The sequence below is a fragment of the Otolemur garnettii genome, unplaced genomic scaffold, assembly GCF_000181295.1.
Source record: "Otolemur garnettii isolate 467f Iridium unplaced genomic scaffold, OtoGar3 scaffold00232, whole genome shotgun sequence".
NCBI classification, from domain to species: domain Eukaryota; kingdom Metazoa; phylum Chordata; class Mammalia; order Primates; family Galagidae; genus Otolemur; species Otolemur garnettii.
In genome coordinates, this window is record NW_003852627.1 from 1,834,710 (window position 1) to 1,856,838 (window position 22,129).

General features: G+C 47.1%; 1 protein-coding gene across 2 annotated transcripts in view; it reads right to left on the reverse strand.

The window, feature by feature from the left end:
- The window catches only part of GRIN2A (glutamate ionotropic receptor NMDA type subunit 2A), a 408,795-nt gene extending 388,269 nt beyond the window's left edge, over positions 1–20,526 (reverse strand). Inside the window, exons 1-3 of one of the 2 annotated variants that reach the window (XM_003802071.3) lie at positions 20,426–20,526; positions 19,656–19,846; positions 17,836–18,267 (exon numbers count right to left, since the gene is read on the reverse strand). In XM_003802071.3, the coding sequence (XP_003802119.1) occupies positions 17,836–18,249 (414 nt within the window). In that variant the 5' untranslated portion in view covers positions 18,250–18,267; positions 19,656–19,846; positions 20,426–20,526. Of the gene's footprint in view, positions 1–17,835; positions 18,268–19,655; positions 19,847–20,425 lie in introns of those variants that run through there. The other variant, XM_012812896.1, reaches the window with a different exon arrangement.
- Positions 20,527–22,129: the final 1,603 nt, after the last annotated feature.

The following is a 22,129-nucleotide window of genomic DNA, read 5'->3' on the forward strand; positions in this document are numbered from 1 at the left end:
AAAAAAAAAAAAAAAACACACACACACAGAGAGATGGTGCAGAGGCTCAGCCCCGGCCTGCAGGGCAGGTGTTTCCCAGGCTCTCTCTGTATTAGTTTCTATTGCAGCTGCAACCATTTACTACCAGCTCCATGGCTTAAAGCAGTACAGACTTGTTCTCTTACAGTTCTAGATGTCCAGAGTCTGAAATAGGCCTCACTGGACTAAAATCAAGGGCTCAGCAGGGCTGTGTTCCTTCTGGAGGTTCCAGGGAAGGATCAGTCTCCTGGCCCTGGAGACCGATCCTCCACACCTCAGATTGCAGCCCCTCCTCCATCTGCAAAGTGCATCACCCCAACCTCTGCTTCTGTGGTCACAGCTTCTCCTCTGACTCTCATGCCCCTCCTTTTATTAGAGCCCTGATGATTACATCGGACGCACCTGGCTAATCCAGAATATTCTCCCCATCTCAAGATTCTTAATCACATTTGCAAAGTTCCCTTTGCCATATGAGGTACATATTCACAGGTTCCAAGGATTGGACATGGATATCTGGGAGCAGGGGCCATACCCCCTAAGGCTATTTGAGTAAAAATTCTTAAGAGGCACTTAACCTGCAAGTCCTAGAAAGGTATTAGGAAGGATTCCAAGACAGGGACTCAGCTCCTCAATGCAGGAGCCTGCTGGCCAGAACGGGAGCCTGCATGACGAGAGTGAAGTCAGTGTTAGCAGATGGCGGTCTGAGCTCTGAGCTGTGGTGTCTTAACTCCCCCATAGCTCAGGAATAGAAGAGGAGCAGGAAGGAGGCTTGGAACAAAGCTTAAAGCACCTCCCAGCCTCACTGCATTCATTTACTCGGGTTGCCATAACAAAGGACCACAGACTTAGGGGCTTAAACAACAGAAAGTTATTTTTTCACAGTTCTGGAAGCCAGAATTCCGGGATCAAGCTGACACCTGGACAGTCTCTTCTGAGGCCTCTCTTCTCGGCTTGCAGATGGCCGTCTTCTCCCTGGGTCTTCACACAGTCTTCCCTTGTCCTTGTCTGTGTCCTAATCTCCTGATAGGACACCAGTCACGTGTGTCAAGACCCTAATGGTCTCATTTAGCCTTCACTACCTCCGAAAGACCCTGTCCCCTAAAGGTCACATTCCGAGGTACCGAGGTTTAGGGGGACACAGTTCAGCCCACAACACTCTCAAGCAATAACCTCTGACCATCCCAGGTTTCTGCTGCCCTCAGATGAAACAAGAGACATGCCTCTATTCCCTAGACACTGTTGGAATTTGAAAACCTCCATGAACCAGGACAGGCCTGGAGAACTTCCCACTTCAGTGGAGGGAGAGAAGCCAGTCTCTAGAAGCAGCCCAAGCACATGATCGCCCAGAGGCTCGGCCAATTCTCTCTTTTGAAAGTTGATCTTTAACAAAGTTAATTTAGGCTGTGGAGTATTTTTTGGCGAGTTACAAGATTATTTTTATGATTCTGCAAATGAGCACATCACACCCCAAAACCAGGGACTGAAACAGGGCCCTTCATTCAGCCCCAAATGAAAACAGAAATCGTTTGGGAATCTCTTGCCCTAGAAGAGAGGGAACAAGGGGGTGGAGAGTGGGCAGTGAACGGGCAGCTGGTTTCGACTCCCGGGCCGGCCACTTTCCCTAGGAAGGAGGCATGCGGAGGGAGGATAGCTAGGAAATTAACTCACTAGAGAAGGGCCAAATCACTGGGCTCAGAAGGTAGGTAGATGGTTAGAAGAAAGCACATCTCTGTTTCCATATTTTAGAAAAGGAAGCCTCAGAATGTTCCCAGCCTCACCTCCCCATGGGGGCATAACTAACATAGGACAGAGGAGACAGCCATCCTGCGTCCTGTTCCAGAAAGTTCCCTGAGAAACCTGCATAAGCATTGGCATAAAAGACGTGTGAGCTCTTGTTAATATCCTAACTGGTATGCACTAGTTATTAAAAAATGGTAATACTTCAGTTTCAACTGTGAATAGCCACAGCCTCCAGGGCCCTCAAATGTCCCCCACCACTCAGCCCCTCCTTCAGGAAGCCCCTGCCTCCCCAGAACCAGCCACTAGAGGATCAATGCTGGACACACAGGGGCTACTGAATGTTATAAAATGGGTATCTATTCCAATGGGTATCTATTCCAATGGGTCCATGATCACACTGTAGTGGTTCGATCTTTTGAGTATTCCCCACACCTATTAATATCAATCCCAAATCCCTCCTACTTTTCTTTGAAACTCATTTTAAGCCAGTCTCGGTGGCTCATACCTATAATCCTAGCACTCTGGGAGGCTGAGGCAGGTGGATTGCTTAAGCTCAGGAGTTTGAGACCAGCCTGAGCAAGACTGAGACCCCATCTCTACTAAAAATAGAAAAACTAGCCAGGTGTTGTGACAGGCACCTGTAGTCCCAGCTACTCAGGAGGCTGTGGCAAAAGAATCACTTGAGCCCAAGAGTTTGAGGTTGCTGTGAGTTATGATGATGCCACAGCACTCTACCCAGGGCACAGTGAGACTCTGTGTCAAAAACAAAAAAAAACCTCATTATAATGCCCCCCCATCCCACCACAAACCCCAAGAACAGTGACTTGTTGCCACCTCCACAATATCCCTTCCCTACTGCAAGGAAGTCACTGTTACCACCTCCACCCCGCCTCTGCTTTCCCAGAAAGATGAACAAACAATGGCTTCACATCCCTCCCATTCCCCACAAAGCCTGCGACCCCAGCATGGCCATCGAGGCCCACTCGGATTTGATTCTTTACCTCGCCTCCTAGAAAATCGTAATAGTCAGGTCCCACAAAATAATTTTCTGCTGGGAAATTTTACATCTTAAAGCAGTTCTTAAAACAACATTGATACAGAGACAAGGGTAGAGCAATGCCTGGTGACTAAGAATGAATAATCTTAGAACTCCCTGCCAAGCTTCAAAATATTTATTATTTTTTAGAAATTCAAATTATTTCACTGTACTTTATTTTAGAAGCCATCATTCTCTGAGGTTTTCCATTTACACGATGGGAAATATCAAAGAGGTTAAGACATGCAATATCTAGAAAAAACAAAGCTGGTGATTAAATTAAAATAGATTCCACAGCAAGTATCACGAATGAGATACAGATTTAAATAATGGGATATTATTTTCACCTAGCCAATTAGAGGAAACTCTGTTGCAAGTGCTGGCCAGAATTAGATGACAAAGGTACTTTCAGACAGTTATTCGAAATGTCCAGTGGGCCAATCATTCTGGAAGCTAATTAATATTATGTATCACAAACCTTAAAATTCTTTCATTTCAATCATAGGATTCTATTCAAACCGACAATCTGTGGTGTTGACATTTCATTATGAAGATGTTCACCAAGGTGTTTTAGGAGCAACAGATTTGAAGAAATCTATATTACTGAGTAAATTATGATATATCCACAGAACGGGAAATGTAGGATAAATATTTAGAAATAATTTGAAAATCTCATGAAGAAATGTGAAGTAAATTACAATCTATCTATGAAATCGTATAAGCAGTGTGTATTCTTGTGCGTTTGCTCATAAGGAATAGAAGAAAAGACTAGAAGGAAATGAACCAAAATGTGAATGGAAGTGGTCTGCAGATGGTGAGATGGAAGGCAATTTTATTTTCTTTATATTTCTCTGATTCTCACACATCCTCTAAAGTGTGCAGGCATTAGTTTACTTTTATATTAGCTGTGATTGTTTTCTTAACAGTTCTTACAAGTTATTTATCTTTTTTGAGATACTGACATATTTACAGATAGACACACACACACAAACATACATACACTGACATATTTACAGAGGAACTACAACAGTGCCTTCGATTTTCTCTAAAATGATCCAGCAGGCTGGGTGTGGTGGCTCATGCCTGTAACCCTAACTAACATTCTTGGAGACGGAGGCAGGTGGCTCACTTGAGCTCAGGAGTTAGAGATCAGCCTGAGCAAGAGTGTGACTCCATCTCTACTAAAACAGAAAATCTAGCTGGGTGTTGTAGTGGGAACCTGTAGTTCCAACTACTCAGGAGGCTGAGACAGGAGGACTTTTCAAGCTCAAGAGTCTGAGATTGCTGTGAGCTATGATGATGCCATGGCATGCTACCCAGGGTAACACAGTGAGACTCTGTCTCTAAAATAAAATAAGTAAAAGAAAATGATCCAGCAGTGGAAAGTGAAGAGAGTGAGTGAAGTTAGAGAGTGAAGTTGGGGGGCCTAACATAGCCACATGCAAACCTTTTCCCCTTAAGGGAGAGGTCCTCCCCTCTTAAGTCAAAGATCTTTCCACCTCTGAGAAGCTCACACCAAAGACCCTAACCTGACAGGCAAGCTGTGGAATTCACCCACCTCTACCATCCCTTATGAAAATGATCTCTAACTGCCCACGGACACAGATGCCATCTTTGCACTGCAAGCGGGTCACCCTCCTCTTTCAGTAAACCTGGCCTGAATATCTCCTGGTGTCCGGCCTAGTCTCTATAGCCCGGCGCTGTCGTTTACACCTGTCAGAAAAGGAGAGCAGCTGCGTGTTAACAACTGCTGAAGCTGAACTCCAGGGGGCTCATCGTACTAGTCTTTCTACTTTTGCATGTGCTTGAAATTTGCCATGATGAAAATATTTCTTTTAATGCTGCAACAGCAGAGAGAGAGAGAAAGATGCGATTAACCAGGCAAAACCAATAGCAATTAACTAAAGTGCAAATCTGACCATGCGGCTCAGGTCTTCACCCATGGCTTGCCATTTTCCAAATCCCATTAGTGGAAGCCACACTCATCACCTACCACCAGAAACTACAGCAAGTCTGTCTTTTTCTGTAGCTCAACAGCCTCTTCACATGGTTCTGAATCTATTCACCCAAGTCAACTAAAACTACATTTTGTCGGCCGTACAGATGGCTCGCAGATACCTTAGCTTTCAAACAATTCACCTGGAAAATCTGCATTTTTTTTCAGCCTTAGGACTAGACACATGCAAGATGGGGTGGATTTGAAATGCCACTCACTCCTTCTGCCCAGGTATTCCTGATGTGAAAAGACAAGCCAGAGCGGGAGACATGCAGCCATTTGTGACAACATAACAGAAATTGGCAAAAAGCTCAATGTTTTGATTGTAAGAAATGCCATCCAGAGGAAAATTCAGGAGATATCAAAACACTCTCAAGTCTGGCAGCCTTGAGGAACACGTTAAGAGAACAGAGAGGCTTAGACTGGAAACTCGCTTCTGGGCCTCTGTGAGCAAAGCCTTCACTCTGCAGCCCATCCTTGCTTATGGGAGGTGATGACCTGTCGGAACCTAGGGCACTGGCCTCTTCTAGGTCATTGTCTGGTTTGACTCGAGAGCCCCACCCTCTGCTTTGTGAATTAGGTTGCCCCTTTCCGTAGTCCCATAACTACTCTAATTGTTACTTATTGAAGTATATTCACATTTTTTTTTTTTTGCAGTTTTTGGCTGGGGCCGAGATGGGCTGCAACTACTCCAATCATAGTTGCATCAATGCCGGACTTTCATTGTAAATCTCCCCCACCCAGATTCTGACTTACATCAAAGAAAGCAAGTTGATCACAGATGTGTCTCCACAACATTCCGGCCTGAGGTACAACTCAATAAATTTGTGAAGAAGCAACATACAGCGGACCCTTGAACAGCACAGGTTTGAAGTGCACAAGTCCAGTTGCACTCAGATTGTCTCCCATTTTTGCCACGTCTGAGACAGCAAGCCCAGCCTCTCCTCTGCCTTCTCCTCCTCAGTCTACCCATCGTGGGAATGATACGGATGAAGACCTTTATAATGATCATTTCCGCTACGTGAACAGCAAATATTTATTCTCTTCCGTATGATTTTCTTAATAACATTATCTTTCCTGTAGCTTACTTTATTGTAAGGACATAGTATTACATACAAAATTTGTATTAACTGATTGTTTATATTATCAGTAAACAGTAGGCTATCAGTAGTTAAGGTTTTGGGGAGTCAAAACTTATACATCAGGGTCAATTGCCCCTAACTCCTGTGTTGTTCAAAGGTAAACTGTACTAATAAACCAATAAATAAGTCAATTTCAAGGAACTCTGTGATAGGTTTCAGAGGGCCTGTGAACCCCTGAAATTGCACGTAATATTGGATGTACACTTACGGCCATGCAACTCTCTGGGAAGTGTTCAGAGCCTTCATTATAAAGTGGTCCATGATTCCCCCCAAATACCCCCAAATTATCTTTAAATTCCTTTAGTGTACCGGTGAGTGACTCCAGCAAAAACGTACAAATTGAAATGGCCAGCCATTCCCATCAATAGTCTTCCTTTTCAAATACATAACACAATCACCTCCATGGAAGGGGACAGGAGTCTGAAGAGCTGCAATGCATTTGCTGAGCAAATATTCTTTCTCTGAATGCTGTATTGTGTTACTTGGATCTTTTTAACTCTGTACCCTGAGCACCTATTTCAAAGTAAATAAACAGAAATAGTATGTCCATCACCATCATGTGGAAAGTTATAAACTGTGAATGGAAAAACGAGGCATTTGGAAAGCAACTTCAGGTGTTGTTTCTCTTTGGGAGAATGTTGGGGAAAATCAGGGAAGTAGATAAGCAAAGGAACAGCACGTAGAACATTTCCTGCCATAAGCAAACGTCCAAAGTGCCAGAGAGTACAACTGACAAAAAGAACAATTTGACAACTGAAATACCAGAGAGTGTTCCGGCTGTTTCTTTAGAACACAAACATATTACCTACAGTAAGGTGTACAAAAAATGTGAATATAGGGTGGCGCCTGTGGCTCAAAGGAGTAGAGCGCCAGCCCCCTATACTGGAGGTGGCGGGTTCAAACCCGGCCCCAGCCAAAAACTGCAAAAAAAAAAAAAATGTGAATATACTTCAATAAGTAACAGTGATTAAGTTGATGCAACTGCAAAGCACCCCACTGGCAGTTATTCCAACCATCCTTTTCTGTGGATGAGCTTCTTAGCCAAAAACATTTCCGCTAGTAAATATGATGCCAGCTGACCTACTTATGTTTATATTTATACATATGTGTGTGACTTGATATATACATAGGTTTTCTACTTTTCAAATATCATCTACCCTTCAGGATCATGTAAAGTCCTTTGGGGATTTGAGGTGATGATGCAGGGATTATAAATTCCTCCCCCACGGCAGACAAATTTATACTGAATTACTCACACACTTGGAGAAAGGGAGTGTATTGGTTTTCAGCCAAACCCATGGTCCTAAACCACCAAGGCTTGGGGATTAAAAAAAAATAGTCAAGGATTTGAGAAGTACAGCGTGTCTGAATAAGAGAGAACTTCAGAGGTGACCCAACTCAGCCCGGCGAGTGCAAGCCCACTACTCCCCTCAAATCTTGAATCTAGAAACTTCCTATTCTATGAAACATTACAGTCTTCTATTAGAGACCTCATTGCCAAAGCTTATTCCTCTACTAAGGAGAAACTTAACTTCTTATCATTTCACTCTCATTTCTATCCCCAGAACAACAAAAGATTACCAGCCCATGGGATATCTGAACACATCTCTCGTATCCCCTCTGAGATTTCCCTTCTCCGTGCTGAACACCCCTCCTTATTTCTTCTGAGACTCAACATACCTCATGTAGATCCTAACACTATCCTAAAGGCCCTCCCCTGCGTACACTGCAATCTTTCAACATCCATCTTTAAATAGGCCCCAGAGTAACTCTACAGATAACGGTATTAGTGTTGCCAGAAATACCATCGGCTGTACTGCTGAGGTATTACTCCTATAACCCCGCTAACAGGTGCAAATACTGCCCATTCTCAGAGAAGAATTCTGGACTGTAATCTCTACCAGTGGAGTTTGAGGAAAAGGAATGTAGCCCAATTCTGCCCACTGAGATCTAAGAGGAAGTCTACTCTAATGAAAGGATAGAGGCCCTAGAAGGCAATTTATTTTTCTCTCCCTTTTCTTCCTATTTTGGATGTTGGAATGTGAGAATGTAATGGCTGGAACGCAGGCAGCCATACTGTGACTAAGATAAAGCAGCAGCTGAGGGAGGGAAAGTAGGAGAATGGAAGGAACCAAGTCTTTGATGGGTTATGAAGTCACTAAACTATACCTGAGGCTTCTTACTAAACAAAACGGGAATGATCTAAGGTTTGCATCACTGATACTCAAATACTCTCTTGCTTGAAACTAAAAGCAGCCTTAACAACCAAAGAGGTAAAATGGAACTATAGCTTCCCTTGATTTAGACATGAAATTTCTAGAAATGTGGCCTCCACTTTTTCAGGAGCTTTACCTCTGCTTAGAATCTGTTGAGTTTCTTGTCAGTGCAAAACAAACAAGCAAATAAAAAGATAAAAAAACATTGTATCGGGGGCACCACAATTGCAAATGTTTACAAAAACCACACATTAAACATAATAGTCAGTCTAGATCGAGATAGAAAGGGGAGGGCTGTCGTTCACTGAAAGTTCATGCCTTGTCCAAAGACATTAAAACTCAAGCATTTAAAAATACTGATGAAATGAATGTGTCTACAAGCCAGATTCAGCATGTAGCCCACCAGTTCCTGACCCTCGCATAAACCACCCCCAAGTGAGCTGAAAAGTCTTACATCCCCCTTTAGCAAATACACCCATGTGGAGGTGTTAGTCAAAGGGCACAAACTCCTAGTTATACGGTAAATAGGTTCTGGAGACCTCACGCATCCCACAGTGACTACACTTAATAAAAAAAAAGTATTGTACACCTGAAATTTGCTAGGAGAGTAAGTTTTATCATCAAAAAGGAAAGTAAGCATGTGAAGTGCCGGATGTGTTAATTAGCCTGATTATGGAAATCTTTTCACAATGTAGAGGGTGCAAAAAAATATATACACATTTTTAGAAAGAAAAAACCTGTATTAAAATTGTGCCACTCCATATATATTGATAACATTTGTTACCTTGTATATCTTATATCTCTTGTAATTGCAGAAGTCAAACGTGACTTGAGTATTACAATTTTAATACAGTTTCTTTTCCTTTCTTAAAATGTGTACACTCTTTGTGGTACCCTCTGTATATGTACAAGTAGTCCCGGAGTTACAAATTTCTAACTGAGGTACCACACACATCTATGAACAGAAGCTATCACGGTAATAGGTGAATGTAGCTGTTCCAATTTACATGCAGATTCAACTTAAGAACAAACCTACAGACCCTATCTCATTGGGAACCTGAGGACTGCCTGTGTATCAAAATATCACAATCAGGCCAAGTGAGGTGGCTTATGCCTGTCATCCCAGCATTTGGGGAGGCAGGGGCAGGAGGATCTCCTGAGGCCAGGAGTTTAAGATCAGCCTGAACAACACAGAGAAACCCCCTTCTCTAAAAAAAAAAAAAAAAAAAAAAAAAAACCCAGAAAAAATCAGGCAGGTGGCATGGCACAAGTCTGTAGTCCCAGCTACTCCAGAGGCTGAAGTAGAAGGATTATTTGAGCCCAGGAATTTGAGGCTGCTGTGAGCTGTGATGATGCCACTGTACTCCAGTCTGGGCCACACAGCAAGACACTGTTTCAAAAAATAAAAACAAAATCACACTACACACCTTAAATATATACAATTTTTGTCCATCTCAGTAAAGCTGGGAGGTTAGGGGAATCTCTAATGTAGTCTGTAGTATGGGTCCATCATTTCAATCTAGAAAGACAGTATTAACTTTTAATTCCAAAATCCAATACCTTAATCATTCTGGCTAAAACAACAAAATCCATTGTCTGTCTTAAATCGAAGCCCCTGCCCTAAACCAACTAAATTCACAAGCAATAACTTGAAATAACCCTTAATAATATGAGAGCAAAAGAATAAGAATGTAAATTTTTAGGGGTGCTGACTGTATGGCTCTGAGCTAATCACTGCAGCTCTCTGAACCTTTATTTCCTCAACTAAAAACAGAGATTCTTTAAACAAATATTTTTGAGCTGCCAGGTTCCCCAGGCTATCACTGCGTTATTAATCCTTGGCAGAGATATAATGAGAAACTATACGTGTCTCCATTCTAAATCCCTAAGCCCAGTGCAAACATATGGTCCAGTTGGTGGAGGCATTTAGTGCAAAGGTCAATGAGGTAGTCTCCTCTCCCAGTTACTTTCACACTGGCCATGTTTAATCTTCAGTTTGCCAGCATAAAGCTCTCAGCAAGTCCATGAAGGCTAAGGAAAGCTTATGGGTGCCCCAGCTGAGAAACCATGAATCATTTCACAGTGGACTTCCCATTTCTGAAACTTTTGTGGGTTTCCTTCCTGGTAGCTTGCAGGAGATAGCCTCATAAAACCAGATTACCCTTAATCACTTTTTCTGGTTATGAAGAAGAGGAAAAAGTACATGTTCTAGCTGGATGCAGTGGCTCACGCCTGTGATCCCAGCACTCTGGGAGGCTGACACAGGAGGACTGCTTGAGGTCAGGATTCAAGACCAGCCTGAGCAAAGTGGAGACACAGTAACAATAGGATTCTTGTGATTAGTAATCATTATACACTAAGCGCTGAACTATGCACTTTTTACCCATGACTTCATTTAAGCCCCACCACTCTGTCAGGTAGGTGCTATTATCATTCCCATTTTACAGATGAAAATACTGAGGCTCTAGCTGGGCATCTGTAGCTCAGTGGTTAGGGCACCAGCCACATGCCCCAGGGCTGGTGGGTTTGAACCTGGCCCGGGCCGGCCTGCTAAATAAAAAATAAATAAAAAAGAAAACACTGAGTCTCAGAGATATTAAGGACTTCCCTATGATCACCTAGCTGATCACAGATGGAACTGGAATTTAAACCCAAACAACACAACTCAAGTTCCAACATATTAATCACTAGATAATGACATTCTTTAAAAGATTAAAGCAGCCATAACTCTACTCCCCAAAGACAAGCACTATTCTTGCCAGTCTTTCCTTGAAGGTGCATAAAAGTTTCAGAGCTGGAAGGGGTGTTGGAGATCATATTGTCTCAAATCCTCATGTTGCAGAGGACAAGCAGGGGTCCAGAATGGTGAATGGCCTTTCCCAATGTCACATGGCTATTTGAGAATGGAATTTAGGTCCTCAGGCTCTTTTCTCAAGGTTTTCTGGGGTCTTCTAACTCAAGTCAATCCATAGTGGCTGCCTGGATACTGTCTTCAGAAGGACGTAAGGCCTGTGGACTCAGAGGATGAAGTGTTACCTCTGGGCAGGACGGCTGCTGCTGTCTGATGATGACTTACACGAGGAGGAGTCAATGGCATCGGACACGTCTCATGGGAAGGCTAAAGATAGGCCTCCCCACTCTCCCAGGAGCTACCTGACGCCCCATAGCAGCAGGTGAGTGGGCTCCACCAACATCCTGATGCTCATGTCTGTCCTTTCCAAGTGCTTCCCGTGTTTAATGGGAAGGCCGGTCGCTCACATCCCAACTCCAGAGCTGCCAGTTACAAGGGCACCAACTTCCACCTCCCGTGACCACTGTTACTCAGCAGCGCTCCACAGGCCTTTTGTATGTAACCCTCCAATTTGTGTTAATCCCCAGGACGGCTGGTAATTATCTGCCCACTAGAGAGAAGAGAGGATTTGGCACACACCTATGAAATCAGTCAGCATTTGGGGAACAAACACCACATGGAATGCCCTGATCCACACTGTGATATGTTTGTCCGGAAGCTGCAGCAAGCTGGCATTGGAACCAATCGCTTGATTCATTCAATCGACAAACATTTACCATGTAACAAATGCAAAGGGCAAGACCGGGGCCAAGTGCCAGAAAGGACACATGAATGGAATACAAATGAATCTTCCTAAAGGTAGAAAAAACCGAGGAATAGTTAAAAAAACTGTGGTATGAACAAAACACTCTGCAGCCATTTAAAATCAGCTTTGAAAAATCCATTTAATGACAAGGGAAAATTCCAAGAATATATAATCAAGTTTGTATATATATATATACACACACACACATATATGCATATCTATGGAGGTTGTAAGATACAACTGGGTCAAAATCAGAGTGAACACACTCGGTAACCCTCATCTTCTCCTCCTAAGACAGAGAATTTATAGAGAACTCTTTAATTATTTTAAAATTTTCATGGTATTGCTTGGGAGTAAGAAAAAATAGGAAAAGGATCAAAAATAGAAAAGGATCCCTAAAAATAAATGAATTAAAAAGTAAGACTCTACAATTTCAAACAGAAATCAAAGCAACACCATCCACAGTGGTGTGGGTTCAATGTATACTGTGAGAGCAGAGGTGTCAACATCCTCCGAGGAGAGACGATGTGGACTGGACCCAGAATCATGCTTCTATCTATGGACGGGCACAGCCAAAAAGGAGCACCCTGTCTGTGTTAAGGAGCCGGAATGCAGTCACCTGCATAAGCCCAGGACCTGAGCTTGTACCATAGGCTCCACAAAACAGGAAGAGAGCACTTAGCTATTGACACGCACAAAAAGAGAAGACTTGCTCTGGTTTAAACCCATGCTCCCTTACAGATAGAGGGCAGAAGTAATTCTAAATTGCCTTGAAAATAAGTTCACAAACAAAAATGAGAGAACACGTGAGAGCATCCAATTAACAGACTCTACAAATGGAAGAATTCATAACTGAAGAAACAAAGATACTAAAGCAGCAGAGAAGGACCTTCTAAAAAGTTTTGTTCTTTGAGGGGTTGTGAAGGAGGTTGGGGGATTTGTTGTTTTTGTTTTTGTTTTTTTTCTAGACAGAGTCTCACTCTGTTGCCCAGGCTAGTGATGTCAGCTTAGCTTACAGCAACCTTAAACTCCCAAGCTCAGGCAATCCTCCTGCCTCAGGCTCCCAAGTAGCTGGGACTACAGGCACCTACCACAACACCCAGCTAATTTTTCTATTTTTAGTAGAGACAGGGAATCACTCTTGCTCAGGCTGGTCTGAAACTACTGAGCTCAAGCAATCCTCTTGCCTTGGCCTCCTGGAGTGCTAGGGTTACAGGTTATGAGCCACCATACCCAGCTAAGTAGTTTGTTTGTTTGCTTGTTTTTAGTCCTTGAAGGGGCAAAGGAGTTATATGCACAAAATGAGAACATTCCTTCGTAAAACAAAAAATAGGGACATACGAAAAGGGACCGACTATTACATCTAGGAAATAAAGCGTATCATTGTTGAAATTAAAATCTAAATAGATTGCCAAAATAATACATCAAACACAAAGGAAAGAAGATAATTAACTGGAGTATAGAATTGAGGAAACCTCAAAAACAACATGAATAGAGAATTTAAAATGTTGTAAATTAAGACACATGAATAATTGATTGGGAAAGTGTGTGTACATACATATATATATTTATAATTATACACTACATAAAAACATTGAGGTCAATGATGGACCACATACGACGGTAGCCCCATAAGATTATAACAGCAAATTTTACCTCCCCTTTTCTATATTTAGATCACCTAGAGACACAAATACTTACCAGAGTGCTACAGTTGCCTACAGTATATAGTACACTATGCTGTGGAGAGTCATAGCCTAGCAGTCCTAAGCCATATTACACAGCCTAGGGTATGTCACAGACTCAATCAAGGTTGTGTAAGTGCACTCTGTGATGTCCACACTATCACAAAATCACCTAATGATGCATTTCTCAGAGTGCATTCCTGTCGTGAAGCAACCTGACTGTGTATATGCGTGCATATCCACAAGGAGAAAATAGAAATGATGGTAGAAACGAAATATCCAACAGTTAGTAGCTGACATTGTTCCAGAATTTTAAAAAACAAAACAAAGACTGAGTCTTCTGGCTCGGCACCCACAGCTCAGTGAGTAGGGCGCTAGCTACATACACCAAAGCTGGCAGGTTCAAATCCAGCCCGGTTCTGCTAAACAACAATAACAACTGCAGCCAAAAAATAGCCAGGCACTATGGCAGGCATCTATAGTCCCAGCTACTTAGGAGGCTGAGGCAAGAGAATCGCTTAAGCCTAGCAGTTTGAGGTTGCTGTGAACTGTGACGTCACGGCACTCTACCGAGGGTGACATAGTGAGACTCTGTTGCAAAAAAATAAAAATAAAAAAAGACTGACTCTTCTGACTGAGAAATGCCACAGAGGAAAGAGAACAAAAAGAAAAACCATATAGATTGCAGAATCCTAAACTTGTGATTAAAGAAATAGAACTCAGAAGGAAATACACCCAAGTGTCAGCAGTGGTGACTTAGGTGAAATTTTTATTTTCTTCTTTAAACTTTCTAAATGCTTTACAATGAAAAGACATTATTTTTATAAAGTGTCTATGGATACGGAGAATTTGTTATTTCAAATACACGTATACAGATAAACACTTTTTTGAAAAATCTGCCCTCAAAAGACTTATCACTCTAGTGAAGAGATGAAGTCGGTATAAAAATAACATATAAAGAAAAACCCACCAGTAACTGCCCTGGGGAGATACGCTAAAATCCAAGCCTTGCCTTTTCCACCATGAAGCAAATAGGAATGGGTGCGAGAGAAGGGAGGTGGAGGACTCTGAGCAGAAATACCAAGGTCTGGTCTGCATGCTGGCTTTCCTAGGAGCCAAAGTGTATTTCACCTGGATAGGGTCAAAATGGCCAAACCAAGATAAGCTTAGAAGTTTGGCCACAGTCAAGTATTATTTTCACCTCTAATTTAATTATATCGCAAGACCACCCACTGACACAAGCAAATACTAACACCTCCATTGTAAACTAAATTAACACCACAAATACCCACCGCATTTCAAAGCCATTTCAATTATCACGATGCTTTGTTCTTTTCTTCAAGATTCAGGTAGGCCAAGGGAAAGGTTAAAATGTGGGGGTGGGGGAGTATGTGTGTGTTCAATTTACCTGATAATCAAATTAACAACCATTCTTATCCATGGGACCACTACTTTGTTGCCACTTTAGAAGTGAAACCAACGGGTATGTTCTGGGCAGCTTTACCAAATCAGCACCATCTTAGGGGGACACAGAGAGGTCTTGTCAGCCTGGGAGCGCGGTGAGACAGTGATCCTAACACCACTGGCACACTCGAGCAAGGCAGAGTTTTAGGTACATCCCATGACTGCTTTTTTGGACCCAAATAGACTGTACTCAACATTCAGCTCTCAGTAAAACTGGTAGCAAAGGCATAAGCCAGCTAGATATGTTACTACTGGAAACAAGGGCTGTTCACAGCTCAATCGCTTTCCCTTCTCAACACATCCAGACTGCTCACTCTTCAATCAGCTCCTCTCAGCATCACCTGCCTGTCCCATGCATGGGACGCAACATGTGCCCAGTGTTACCTCCATTGACTTCTTGGATTCTCTGCCTCATCTCCCTCTGGGTCTAACAGAATCAGAGTGGGAGTCCTTTCTCCAAGACCAGCTCTGAAAGTCTCAACAACAATGGGAAGCATCCAATCCCCTTCACCATCTTTAACCAATGGACCCTTCATTCTTCTCCTCCCCGTCCCCTCTTAAACCTCTTTGATCTTGACTTTCCTGGAAATATCCTTTTCATCTTCCTCCTGCCCTTTCCTGATTCCTTTTCCCTCTTTACTCCTGAGTGGGCTCCTGCTCCTCATAAGGCAGTTTTATGCCACAGGAGAGAAGGCGCTTTCCACCCATGCCTCCTGGGCTTCTCAAAACCCCCTTTGTAATTCCCTCCTTCAAGGGAGGCACAGTTGCTGGTCTAGCTGGTCAGAGCCTGACATTCACTGTGTCAGGATTCACTAGTAGGCAGGGTCACTGGATGTTAAGAGGGTGCTCATCAATGACCCTATCTTCTGTTCCTGCCTATCTGCCTATACCTGGATGGATAAGTCAAGTGACAGCCAGAGCCCCACACCTGCCAGATTAGAAGAAAGAGAGCTGGATGCCTCCTCAGGCTCCCAGCCTCAAGCTACCTTCATCCAATTTAGCCTTTACCAGATTTCCCCATTGGGTTGTACTGGGTCCCCATGAATCCAGACATTTCGCTTTCAGTGTGGTTACTGGTTCTTATCTGTTGCACCTTTAGTCAAAATTTCAGAAGGAAGGTGGAAGGAGCCATGGTAATATTTAAATCCCAAAATTATGCCCCAAACCCCTGTTGGAAACTACTTTCTTCATGTCCTCATGAGAAGACTGATCCCTCCTTAGGTACAAGCCCTCCTGGATCCGATTTGCTGCACCTTGCCATGGCTCAGTCCCTCTCATTAACACAAAAATAATGCACTGTCCCTCTTGAAGATGGGGTGACATAGTCAACACCACGGGCTTGATTTGATGGAATGTAAGATCACAACTTAGAACCAGAAAACCAGCTATCTATGCCTCAGTCATCCCTAAACCTAAAGGATGCTCTAGCCAACCCAGAGCCCTGTCTAGTTTTGAAGCAGCCTACATGTTGGTGGTAGAGCACAGCTCTATTTCTTACTTTCTCCATCCCAAAACCCCCCGCCCCAACCTGAGAGGTGACTATGAAAAATGCTCAACCATGCACAGGAATTCTTCTGGGCTGCAAACCATTTAAAAATGAATGTTTAATAAGATAGATCATCAGTTGTGCACTTCAGCTGAATGTGCTGCAGCCAAGGAGACCTGGAAGAATTAATGCATTTCCCAAAGGAGCTGGTGGGAATTGCTGAGGCAGAGGCAGAATCTGATTTGATGAATACAAAAGTGTTTTGAGAGCGTCGAATGGAAGTGCTGTAACAAATGACTGCTCACATCGCTAGAATATCTCCTGCTATCTAAGAAACACTCTCTAAGAAGGTCTCAGAGCTAGAGACCACAGCACGCAAGTACATTTACTCCCCCCCCCCACACACACACACTTCTTAACCCCTAGCTCTTTCTTGGGGCTTAAACAGAAGCACAGTGCACCAACAACTCCAATTCCCTCTTTTCAGATTCCTCACTTTTCTTCTTCATTCTAACCTTCTTCCTTTGCTCCACGCTTCAGCATAATTCCCAAACCAGGCCCACATAACATCTCATTCACATCTTCTAATTTCTCTCCCCTCTTCTCCAAACTAAGACAAACTAAGGCAGCCTGCAAAAAGACCCTCCCTCTCATTTTAAGCCAAGAGATTTGGACATCCTTTCTTGCATTCTGGAACTCTTCATCTTTAGTGCAGAGATCCATCTTTGGGAGCCAACTGCCCCACACGAAGGCCTTGGAACCCTTGCCATGAAGTGTCAGCCCCACACAGGGACCATGGAGGGACAATGCCAGACCCTCCACGCTCTGAGTCTGTGGTTAGTTCTCTCCACCCATCCCACTCCCTTAGAGGAACAGGTATCTCCTGCACTCCTCCAGCCCAGGGCTTTGCACATGCCCCGCTTTTGTCCCTCTAGTTGCAGAAAGTCCAGAGAAGTGTGACATTTCTCTGCCCTTTTGTGCTTGACCTAAACATTTTGCATTTTATTCCATAACATACACACAATAAAAACAGCTTTAGTTACTTACCATAGGAAAGAAAAATATATATATTTTTTGACAAAACAAGCAAGTAAAGTTGATAATGTGGGAATATGAATATATCATTTCAGGGGCTCCTAGGCTGACCTCTGTGCCCCACAGTACTTAGTACTTGGAAATCTCCAAACATCCCACCACCACTACCCCCATCCTGCTTACGCATTTTCCAAGTTCTTCCTGGTCCAAGTGCTCCTGAGAAGCGCACTTTCAGAACCAAGGCAAAAGGCATTTCCATTCACTTCCGAGTTAGAGAGGCAGCACCTGTTATCAGTGGGGCCAGTGGCCACAACCCCACCTTCTGATCAAGACAGATGCTAAAGGCTCCCAAAGACCCGCAGTGGCTCTGTGTAGCTGACGCCCTCCCAGGTCTTGGCAGCCCATCACCTCCCAGTCTTACCTTGTCAGCCATGATCATAGATGCACCCCCGTGGATGCCCAAGATAGGGACGAAAGTCTGTGAGGAGATAAAATCCAGCATCTGAGCCACAGCCTCCTGGTCTGTGTCGTCCCCAAACACAAGGCCGTGGATGCGCGCCCCAGACATGAGGTCGCACACGTGCGTGATGAGACTTTTAGGGTCGGTCCGGTTCATCAGCAGCGCTACTATGTTCACGTCCAGGGGCAGCTCCGCAGCCTGCTCCGGGCCCCACAGATTTCGAAGTTCGCGCTCCGTCACGTCGTGGCTGTGACCCAGCAGCACGGCAATGTTCAGCGCGGGGGGACCCTTCTCCGCCGCCGCGCCCTGCGCCGGACCGCGCCAGACCAGAAGGGTCTGCAGCACCAGCAGTGTCCAGTAGCCTGATCTGCCCATAGTCGCCACTTACAGTCCCTGGAAGGTAGAGCGGGAGGGTGGGCTGCGGTGAGCTAGGGGCCAGACGAAAAAGACTGACGGAGTGACTGGATGGTAACACAAGCTCCAGCCAGGTATGGAGCCCAGCCCCAGCACAGCCTGCTAGAATCAGTGACTCCATTCCCAAGCCCCAACGCCATCCATTCGCCTTGACTCATCTCCAACTCTATCTACAACTCCAATCCGAGCTAATTCTCCATCCCTGTCCCCAAACCCGTTCTTGCATCCAGCCTCGGGCTCCTCCCCCGTCTCCGACCCCTTCTCCATTCTGGACTCTGTTCACACTCCCCACGGTACTCCTCAAGTTAGCTGCGAACCACAGCCGTTATGCACCAAGACAGCCACGGATGCCAGCCAGCTCGTGGAGCCACTGAGCAAACCCCGAACCCCTCCCACTTGGGGCAGTTGGAACCAAATTAGCCACCCGGGCCACTGCTGGCGTGCAGCTCACCAGAGACCCGCCCAGGAGCACAGGTGGCGCTGAGACCCAGCGTCCTCGCGCGCTTGCTGAGCTGGCTGACTGACCCTGCTGCTCAAAGCCGGATGGGTGCACCACAGACCTTGCTCCACGCGCGGTACCAGCGGCAGACTCCGCTCCTTTGCTTAAGGGCACACCTCAAGCGCCCAGGTCACTCCCTGGGGGCCCCGGCTCCCCGGCACCTTGGGGTTTGCCTGCCCCACCTGGGGCGGAAGGGCTGTCACTCAACTGCAAGAGGCCCCAGGACCCTCCCCCTACACTCACACACACCGTGGGCAATCCAGAAGGGGAGAGTAGGCGCGTCCCCTCGCGGGCCGGTGCGTGGGAGCCGGCAGAGAACGTGCGTGGGGAGAAAGGTAGGCTCCCAAGAAGCTCCCAGACGGACATGGACTATAGAGAGCCCCACCCTAGCCTTTCTACTGCGGGGGCTGTTGCCAAGTCTTAGGTGCACGTGGGCAGTGGGCCGCACACGCTCACAGACACGCGCGCTTTTCTACGCACATCCGCAGACCGCTGTAGCGGTGCCCAGCGACAGCCCGAGTCCTCACACGTCCTCAGGCGGCGCGCACACATGTGCGGCTCCAGGTGCACAGACCCGCGCGCCTGCAAATACCAGCACAGCCGTACAGGAGTGCACAGGCGCGCGCTCCTCTGGCCAGGCGCTGCTGGACCCAGGGAAGTTCGTGCGAACTCGCCGCGGCCTCGGGGTTCTCTGGGTGAGCACCGCGAAGTGCGGGGCCGCAGCGCCCCCTGGTGCTCCTCCTGCGCTTCGGCACTGGGCTCCCTCTCCCGCTCTCTCCCTCTCTCCCCCATCCCTCTCCCACTCTCCCTCTGAACGAGTCTCCCTCCTCCCAGACCCAACGAGCCCTGATCTCCCGCTGGGACGTACCTGTAGCCCGAGAAGGTCGAGGATGCAGTGGGGCGCGCTGCGCGCACGAACATCTCGGCCGCCTCAGCAGCCACCGGGTTTAGCGGGTTCCCGCATGCTGCGGCCCCCGCGCGCTCCCCTGGCTGTCCCGCGCTGTCCGCATCGCCCCCACAGGGGGCGGCTATCCCAGCCGGAGGCTCTGCAGCAGGGCTCTGCCAGGGTGGAGAGAGATGGAAAGGCAGGGTCAGCCCACCGCCAGGAGGAGGAAGGGTTGAGGGCAAGGCTGCAATCTGCAATGCTCACAGCCCCCCTATGCGCCCAGGAGGCTAGATCAGAGAGGGGGAGCTGAAGCTCGGTGCCCGAGACGCCCCCAGGACGGATCCTCAGACCCTGTGGCTGATAATAAGAGCTTTGCTCCGGGGCGCACAGGAGAATGGGAGCCCCAGGTTGGACACCCACGAGAAGCTAACTGAGCACCTCCACCCTGACCCCCTACCACCTCCCCGGCGCCGACTGCTTGGAGTTCTGAGACCAGAAGCCGCTGAGCCTGGGGGGTAGGGAGAGAAAGAGGAGGGAATTGGGGGTGAGGGCTGGCTGAGTTTGCGACGAGCAAGCAGGAGGAGAGGGGGAGGGCAGAACGCGGGTTCCCGCGGTCCCGGTTCCCCGAGGGAGGTGCGATCGTTCCCACGCAGCGACCCTCTTACGATCCTGCCTTCCTCCCCTATCCAGGCCTCCCACCTCTCCCTTCTCAAGGGGGCCTCCCAGGCCCTGCGTCCCGCGCCAGCACTCACCGCAGCCTCTCTCCACATAGTTCTCAGCAGTGGCCGCTCCTGGTCATCTCCAGGGCTGATGGCTGCGGCCGCGACTATCAGTGCTCACCCGGCCCCATGATCCGGCTAAGCCCTGGGAGCCTCCCTCCAGGAGCCCTAGCTCGGCTTCCTGCCCCGCTCCGGACGGCAGCTGCCCAGTCCTCTGAGCGCGCCAGAGCACCCTCTCCGCAGCCCAGCGCCGGGCTGATGTGTGCGAGGGCGAGTGTGTGAGAGAGTGAAGGTGGGAGCGCGCGCGCGCGTGTGGCCGGGGATCCCCGCGGTCCCCGGCCGAGAGAGGCGCGGGTTGGAGAAGGCAGCTCCCTCCGGGCCCTTAGCTGCGGGTGCCAGCTCCGCTCCGGGCGTTCGGTCCCCTACTTGCCACTGGGAGTCCGAAGAGCGCCTGGCCACCCGGGTTCACAGGCACCGGCAAAGCCGGGTTCGCGCGCGTGTTTCTGCTGCTGTCGCCTCCGAGGAAGAGGAGGAGGAAGGCAGGGACGCCCCCCACTCCAACTTAGGGACTTGTTCTCAGTGACGAGACGCAGCAGCCTCCGCGCAAGCCGGAGAGGCTCAGAGTTCCAGCGGGCGAAAGCGTCTCCTGCCCGCAGCCTCTCTCTCGGAGGTGGGCCGAGGCAGACCCCGCAGTCCCTCGGCGGCAGCGCGCAGTGGGCCACCGGTTCCCGGGAGCGCACGGCGGCGAATAAGGCCAGGCAGGATAGGTGGCTGTCTGGCGACACGGGCGCCTGCGGCGGCGCGCACCGCTGTCGGTGTTGCCGGAACCACGCTCTCCGCCCGCTCCCGGGCGTCTGGTGAGGCTGAAGAATCAATTATTCAGATCTCTGCTACCGCTTCCTCCTCCCGCAGTGCCTTTCGCTGGGTACAGCGATCCCCCCTCCACGCACAGGCACGCCGACACACACACACACACACACACACACACACACACGCAGAGTCTGCTCCAATGCCTTTCCCTGTGCCTCACCACCCCCGTACAGGAACCCACTCCTCTGATCTCAGGGAGCCAGAATCCTAAACGCAGATCTACATCCTAAGTTGTACCAAACAAAAGTCGCCCTGAGGTTGTCACGTATAAGCCACCAGAAGGGATGGGCTGGAGAACATGGGACTGCCTGGCTTGCATTCTGGGGACTGAGCATGAAATACATTGTCAGGTGAGGCTCTTTCGCCCCTTTCACACTTACCGTGTCTACAAGGCCTGTCTCTGACTTCCTTCAAGCCCTGGAAAGAAAGGGTCTTAATGTTAAGAGCTTTAGCAATCGCTGTTCTAACCACCCCCCACTCATGAGCCCAATGTCACCTGCTGTGATCTGAACGTTTCTGTTGCTCCCTCGCCCCCACCCCCTAAATTCATACGCAGATGTTGAAGTCCTAACCCTCGAGGTAAATGGTATTAGGAGGTCTGGCCTTTTTAGGAGGAGATTAAGTTATGGGGACAAAATGGAATTAGTGCCCTTATAAAGGACCCCAGAGAGCCAGCTAGCTCCTTCCACCATCTCAGGCGGCATGGGTAAGATACCTATACCCTGGCCCTCACCAAACAGCGAATCTGCTGTGTCTGGATGGTGTGCTACTCAGCCTCCAGAACTGTGGCAAATAAACCTCTGCTGCTTATAAGCCACCCAGGTGATGGTATTTCTGGATGGTGTGCTACTCAGCCTCCAGAACTGT